Genomic DNA, 7,860 nt, shown 5'->3' on the forward strand with positions numbered 1-7,860 from the left:
GTTGATGTATGGTCAGAAACCGGTTATGCTGACTGAGAGTTGTGCTTTGACTTGGTTAGTTTTACCTTGGCAGGAGGATTTGACGAGAGAGGAGTTCTTAGCTCTTCGGATCGGGCAGTTGGAGAGAAGACGAGACGATATTCAGCTAGCTATTGACAGGTTGAAGGTTGCTAGACTTAGAAATAAGGACAAGTTTGATAGCAGGCATCGCTTGCGGCCTAGAGCAATAAAAGAGGGAGAGTGGGTATTACTCTTTGATAGCAGCCCTGAAAATCAGCATACTGCACTTCAAAAGATGGTTTGGGCCATACATAGTCAAACATGTCTCTGACAATGCAACATATGAGCTGACAGAATTGGATGGGACAGTGCTTAAAGTGCCTATTACAGGAAAAAGAATCAAGATTTTCAAGAAAAGAGATTATGAGGATTATGCATTGGAAGAATTTACAAGAGACGAGCAACGAAAAGAAACTCCAGTAGAAGAGACAGATGATATGACAGATAATCTTATTGATATACCGAAATACACAATGACAAGATTGATCTATTCTTGGATCTTGACGACAATGATCATGGGTAGTTGGCACATGCGGAGGATGCGCAGGATCAGAGGGGGTGGATATCATACTGTTGCGCATTTGAGGTGTGGAATCCACCAAAAAGTTGTGTGAGAGACATTTGTTACTTTGTATATAGTCGTTGTGTTTGCATTTTTGTTCTGCGTGGGTGGATTAGTAGAGAGAGGGGTCTTTTGCTGCCTTTCCTTTCAGCTGGGGTTGCACCTGATAGGTCCTCCTTCAACAATGGTGGGCATGATGGGATGCTTTCAGCCTATGTTGAGCAGGGTCAAGGTGAGAAGACATTACAACTATAGAAACATATGCAAGAGGAGGGCATTTTCTCAAATCAGCACACATTTAAGATCACCTTTCGAGCATGTGGTACCCTCATTGAGAAGGAAGATGTTATGAGCATGGATGGGAAACCAAGAAAAGTTTCTTGGGAAATTTGTCGAGCATTACATGCAGATGCTCACAAGAAGGGCTTCACTTCATATGCTTTTGTTAACAGCACTCTTGTTAGTATCTATGTTAAATGTGGCAGCATTTTAGAAGTAGAGAGCATGTTTGATGGACTGTTTGATCAGGACATTATTGCATGGAATTTTATGATCTCACGATATTTTGAGTTGGGTACGGCAAAGAAGGCTCTGCAGCTATATAGTCAAATGCTAGTTGAAGGAATGAGTCCTAATAAGCCAACATTTCTTGGTGTCCTCCAAGCATGTGGTTCACTTGCAGAGAAGGAATGTACTGTTGCTTTAGAGATTGGCAGGGCATTGCATGCTGCTACTACACCAGTGTTACCTGCTCCTACCTCTCACCGAAACCTTGTCAAGGAATGCCTTTTTGATACCCTGAGCCCTCCACCAAAGTTTGGAAGACCGCAGTTGCAACTTGTCTCCTAGGTCTTGATTTCTCTGAGACATCATTTGTCTCAAGGATGCATGGTGTTGTAACACAGAGAGGCTCATCAGGTTTATGTTGTAGCAAGTTTACTGGTATTGTTGCTGATGGTGAATATTTGCAGCCATGTTTCAGAGTGTCCAAAAATGTTGGTCAGAGTCTTCTTTTTCCAACAAGGTGGTTGGAGAAGTGTTTTTGTCAGAGGCAAACACAGAAGTTGAGGCTTGTGATAGTGAAAGCAGATGCTGCCACCAATGATGGGGGAAATCCAATTGCACCTCTTCAGCCAGAATCTCCTAGTGTGCAGTTTCTAATTGAACTACTCCAGAGCCATCCTCACCTCTTTTTAGCTGCTGCTAAGCAACAACTTGAGAGGCTTGCTGAAGACAGAGATACTGCTACAAGTAAAAAGGGGTTAGCATGTACGGAAAGTGTGGTAGTGTGGAGAAAGCAAAGAAGACATTTGATGCTTTGTCAGACCGCAACATTGTGTCATGGAATGCAATGCTTTCAGCATATATTGAGCATGGTGAAGTCGAGAAAGCTATGGGGCCTAATTAGGCTAATTCAAAAGGAAAGGGAGAAGGCCACTTTTTTTAGGGGAAAAAAGTGTCGCTTTTCTGGAAAAAGGGGACCTACTTTGTATCGGGCCTGGGAGAGAAAAAGCAAAGGCTCAAGACCTAAGCATCAGGGAGAGATTTTTTATCAAATTGAGAAGCTTTTGATTACGGTGGAGGAGGAGGACCATGTGTGAAACATTGGATTACCTTTCACCAGAAATGGTATCCCTGGACATATGCACTAAGGATTCCCTTGCCGCATGAAGTAGTTAACCAAGTTGCTCCCAATTCTGGAAGCCTGCACGATTCGATCCTATTTTGTGTTCCTCTATGAAATTAGAGAGGCCTTGCCAACTCTCCCAGTGATATCACATATCCTTTTGTCTTCTTGTTCTTTCTTCGTATTAGAGAGGCCTCTTCCATTGTCTTATCCTTGAATAACTTCCATTGCCCTTGCCTAAATGGATTATATTGCCATCCATATAGATACAACCTATCCGAGCTTCCCACCATATCGTAGCTTTTGATCCTGAGCACGAAGATGGTTACCAAGAATTCTGCGGAAAGAAGAAGACATCTTACAAGTCTTTTCCAGTTATGAATGAAGGAACTTGGATTTTTGAATTCAAAATTTGTGATGTCAGGACTGTCACCATTGTGGCTAATGCAATACCTTGAGCAATTGCTCATTTCTCAATCAGTTATTTTTTCCTTGCTGATTCCCTAGTTTAGGTTCAGATGACTTTGATTCAGTTCAAAGCAACATCGACACGGCAATGAAAATACATGTTGCACAAGTTTGATCTTATCACAGTTCTATTTGGTGGAGGGTAATGTATCTTGGGAGGCCTGTGACAGAGTTTTTGACTATGCAAGAGCTGTGTATATCTGTGCAAAATTGCACCAGACTTGGTTGGCCTGTTTTTACAGAGTTTTTGTCTATGCAAGAAAGCTATATGTATCGGCCAAAACTGCATCGGACTTGCTTGGCTAATAGTTGACACAAGTGGGAAGCTTGAGTTGCTTTTTTTGTGAAAGAAAAGCCTAGGAGAGCCTTGTACAGGGCCTTGCTAATGGCAAACAATCAGTCTTCATTCCTGACAGTGATGACCACGAGCATGAACATGACTGTGACCATCTTTGGCTTTGTCTTAGTTCTCTGTTTATGTTCGTGATATGTTGCCGCCTCCTCTACTTTAGAGTCCGGTAGATCCAACACCTGCTAGCTTTCCACGTACCAATACAGTAGCATTGCTACTCTGACACTCACCTTGCATATGGGTAAAGCAGGATTTTCAACAAGGGGCAAGCTCAAGAACTGATATACATGCTATCGAAGATAGTGATCAATCCCTAATTAGCAAACAACCTACAGAGTGTTCCTCTCTGAAATAGAAAGAAGGGTCGTGAAAGACTTCAGTTTTTGAGCAGCCTATTTATAAATCAGATTTGTTTCTTTTATGAAGTTGAAGTTGTTGATGCCATTATCTGAAATTGAGGTGACCTTCTTTCAAATTGAATCGTGATCTTGCTTGATTGATCTTCTATCTTGAAATTAGTCAAGGTCCTATGCGGTCACAACTTTGCTTTCAAAAACCCTTCGACAACGCACTCATATTAAATTAAGGTTAGGAAAGAGTTCCAACTTATTTATTTATTTTGTACTTAAAGAATGCTAGGTATTCACTTTTATCGATTTTATTTTATTATTTTCTAACAATTGTCAATGCTTCAATTGATGTGTAGAGCAGGCGGTGGTGGCGCTAGGAAGCAATGGGCGATAGCCTATATTCAAGTTATTTAGAAGAAATTATCATTTTTGATGGGCGGGAATCTTAGAGGCATGGCGCCAATATTTATTTTTACGTGCTTATTTATTGAAGATCTTGACATATATTTATTATTTTGTATGCGCATGGGCGCACGATTTAAATATTCATTATTGGTGATTGTATTTGGGCACAACCTGATTCTTGGGGCACCCAACTGCTTTGTTCTTTATTTGGAGAAAAGAAAACACAAAAGTTAAAGCATTCTAATTGTAAATTTGGGCTATTTTTTAGCTTGGAGATGAATAAAATATTAAATACATGCTTTGTGGAGCGCTCACACAAGGCATGGGGGGAGATTGTACCCAATTGGTCTTTTTGCTTCATGTCATGCAAGTCTATTCTGTTGGATTTTGAGCTTAAAGTAGAATTCTCTCTTCTTGGGGACCTTTCGACGCTCGCTACATACTCATACGGCATCCAATTTGTGCACCATACCATCACAATACATTTTGTTGTAGTTCTTGCATAATGTGAGCAAGAATAATAACTCTTAAGAATGAAGCAATTTTTTTCATCCTTATGAGACTACTTTTGTGTCACTCCTTTTTGTGTAGTGTTGTTCATCATGTCATTTTTAGCTATACTCGCTTTACATGCATTCATAGAACTATAAGATTCTTCATTCTCCAACTCGTATGTTTCATTGATGCCAATTTTTCCAATCATTTATGCATAGCACCTCTATCAAAGTTTGACTCAAGTGGCAATCATAATTCACTTGCATGAACCTTATGATCTTTCCAAAATACCAACTTCTTTGCCTCCACATCAAGGTAAGCCCTACAATCACACTTTTCATGTTGTAGGCTATTACAATATATGCACCTTTTCTTAAACCCTTCTTTGAAAAGCCTTTGGAATATTGCCCATCCCTTCTCTTTCACTTACAACCTTTGAGTAAAGGTCTCTAAAAGTGAAGTGAAGATCATGCAAGCACTTCACTATCTCATCCAAAGCATCCCCTTCTAGAGTTGGACCAATAGGCATAATAGGATATTTAGCTATAGAAATAGATAGTTTTGTTGCAATTTTTGGGTGCTTTCATGGAAATTGTAAGCATAGACCCTATTTCCAACTTGAATTTCATCATTTGGTCCTTCATAATCATATTTACAACATGTGTAACATATGTCAAATTAGTTTTCAACACTGTTTATGATGTCTCATCTTCACCAAATGGTCAATCAATTCCTCTTGCAACATCAAAATTTGCAGCTTTTAAGAATAACGCAACTTGCAAGCTTTCCAAGGACTACTTGTCATCCACATCCAATTATGCATATCAACTTGCAAATTAATGCAACAAGATTGTAGTTGCAAGATCTTTGTTAGATCTTTCTGCCCAATCTCTAAAAATTTTCCCCATAACTAGTGCTATGTATTTGAGGAAAAACTCCTCTCTAAGAGCCTTGTTAAAGAAAACTCAATTTCTATCTCTGCTATATAAAATTTCCAATTATTCTTGCTATGTCTACACATTAAGATTAAAAAAAATACTAGCTCCATGTATGCTACGGAACCCTATGCATTACTTCATCTCATGTTTCACTACTTGCAAATCACTCACAAGAGCTACAACATCAAGCTTCTCAAGAACTTGCATTTTATTGACCGTCTAATTTCAAACTTGATGGATCTCCTATGATTGCACTTCTTCTATTGACCTTCACGTTGGTTCACCAATGTCAGAGTGTGTATGGTTAATGATCTATCCCAAGGTGTATGAGACAAAAAGGTGTAGGGAGATTGAGAGTTGGAAGGAGATGAAAGAAAGAGAATCTCGAATTTGAAAGATTTAATGGAGGTAGATAGAGGTAAAAATGAGAGACTTCATCTCATATGGCTTAGTAGAGCAATCAACATGCAATACAACCAGCAGATATGCCCAAGAGAAAGGCACATACACACACTTGGGATGATAGACCAACACAAAAGGAGACTATGGCTCAATATATGGATTAAAACATGAATAATCTTTGTGACCATAATCCAAAAGCTATATATAAAACCTCAAAATCTCATATACACACCAATCTACGGATGGTGTATATATCAAACAATTTTTGAAAAATCCATGCATTGAATCATCCATGCACTGTATATATCATTTTTTATGGGCGCGCATCTTAGGCGTGGCGCCAATATTTATTTTGATGCACTTATTTATTAAAGAAATTGACATATATTTATTATTTTGTATGCGCATGGACGCACGATTTAAATTTTTGTTATTAGATATTATATTTGGGCATAGCTCGACTCTTTGGGCATCGAACTGCTTTATTCTTTATTTGGAAAAAAGCAAACACAAAAGATAAAGCGTGCTAATTATAAATTTGGGCTATTTTTTAGCTTGGAGATGAATAATATATTAATATAATATATTAAATACATGCTTTGTGAAGCGCTCATATAGGGCATGGGGGGAGATTGTACCCAATTGGTCTTCTTGCTTCATGTCGTGCAAATTTTCTCCCTTAGTTTTTGAGCAAAAAGTAGAGTTCTTTGTTCTTGGGGACCTTTCGACGCTCGCTACGTACGCATATGACATCCGATTTGTGCATCAATGATATCAAAGCGAAGCTCAGATCGAGTGTTTCCAATGGCTTACCATCTCGCACGAAGGCGAAGCTTCTGGAACGATGGAGTTCTACAATAACTCTCGCGGAAACCCGTCAATACTAGTGCATTTCTGGCGGTGAAAAACCCCCTGCTACATACTTAGATCGTAAAGAGCAAGCCTCTATAAGCAGAGGACCACCTGAGAAGTTCCAATTATTAAGTTCATTTTTTCTCAGCGACTTCCAGTTTCATTAGTGACTAATCTTAACACTTGAGCTTTTTTTAAAAAAAGATTAATAATTGGAAACTCACAATGCTGCGGTGGCAGGATGAAGTGTCGTTCGACGGCGCTGTCCGATTTTTATTGACGTCTTAGTCAATTTGATTAAGTTTGAACATGTTTTTCTTTAAAAAGCTTCAAGCGTAAAGCTTACTAAGCTATAAAGACTAAAATCCCAAGGTTTTAAATCTCTTCCATAGCGGGAGTTCATACACAGCAACTCTTGAACCGATTTTAACTCTACAAGCCCCCATTCACACCTACTCTCTCACAGAGCTAAGTTCCAGCTCACAGATTGCTATATGCAGTCTACACGGACGACATATCCTCTTGGAAGAAGGCCGACATCAATTTCCATATCCGTGAAGAAGAAAGATCATTAAAAGCCACCTTTAAATTTAAAAAAAAGCCTTGTAATCCCGAACTTGAGTTACACTCATCCGACTAACAAGATTTTGAGTGTGTGAGGTTGTTTGAAATTTTACAAGATGACTGATCAAAATATGAAAGATTTTATGGGCTAAGAGTGATTTACTGGAACCAACGATGAAGCAAAAACTAGACCTAATTATGATGCAGTTTCAAGAGGAACGAAGAGCACGTAAAACTTTGCAAGCTCAATTGGCTACTCTACAACGATCTACTGTCAATCAAGATGGACCGCAATCTGAAGATATTATACGACATACGATCGATGCGACACTTGAAGCGCAATCTATTGAGAAAGAAACAAATATAAGTAAAAGAAATTTCAAATTTCGTACTTTCAATGGGTCACATGATGGAAAGACTATACTTGCTTTTATCAGCCAATTTGATGATTATTTCCATAAAGAACAGTATGCTGAAAAAGACAAAATCAAGTGTGTCACTAATCATTTAATGGGCAGAGCATCCTTATGGTGGACTGTTGTCCGCAAAAGCATTGATTGTTCTACTACTTGGAAGACTTTTGAAAAGAAAATTTTGCAGAATTTTCTTCCACCCCAATTCCACGAAAAAGCAATCAAACAGTGGAATATTCTGCAACAAAGAGATCACGAGCCTATTTTCCAATATATCGAGTGTCTTTGAAATGCTTTATTACAACTATGAATGCTCGAAGATATACCTGAGGTGACTCATAAGCGTAAGTTTATGTTTGGGTTACTTGGTCA

At 38.8% G+C, this 7,860-nt stretch overlaps 1 protein-coding gene across 1 annotated transcript; it reads left to right on the forward strand.

Moving 5' to 3' along the window:
* The first annotated feature begins 883 nt into the window (after positions 1-883).
* LOC148018741 (pentatricopeptide repeat-containing protein At1g11290, chloroplastic-like) lies at positions 884-1,471 on the forward strand. The gene has a single exon (XM_087701244.1). The coding sequence runs from the start codon at positions 884-886 to the stop codon at positions 1,469-1,471; it is 588 nt and encodes a 195-aa protein (XP_087557370.1).
* Positions 1,472-7,860: the final 6,389 nt, after the last annotated feature.

Source organism: Lygodium microphyllum, chromosome 20 (genome assembly GCF_053477565.2).
Source record: "Lygodium microphyllum isolate KBCC chromosome 20, Lygodium_microphyllum_v1.1.10, whole genome shotgun sequence".
Taxonomy (NCBI): domain Eukaryota; kingdom Viridiplantae; phylum Streptophyta; class Polypodiopsida; order Schizaeales; family Lygodiaceae; genus Lygodium; species Lygodium microphyllum.

Excerpts from the sequence above, each read along its gene's own strand:
- LOC148018741 (XM_087701244.1), top strand. The coding sequence starts at position 884 with ATGCAAGAGGAGGGCATTTTCTCAAATCAGCACACATTTAAGATCACC.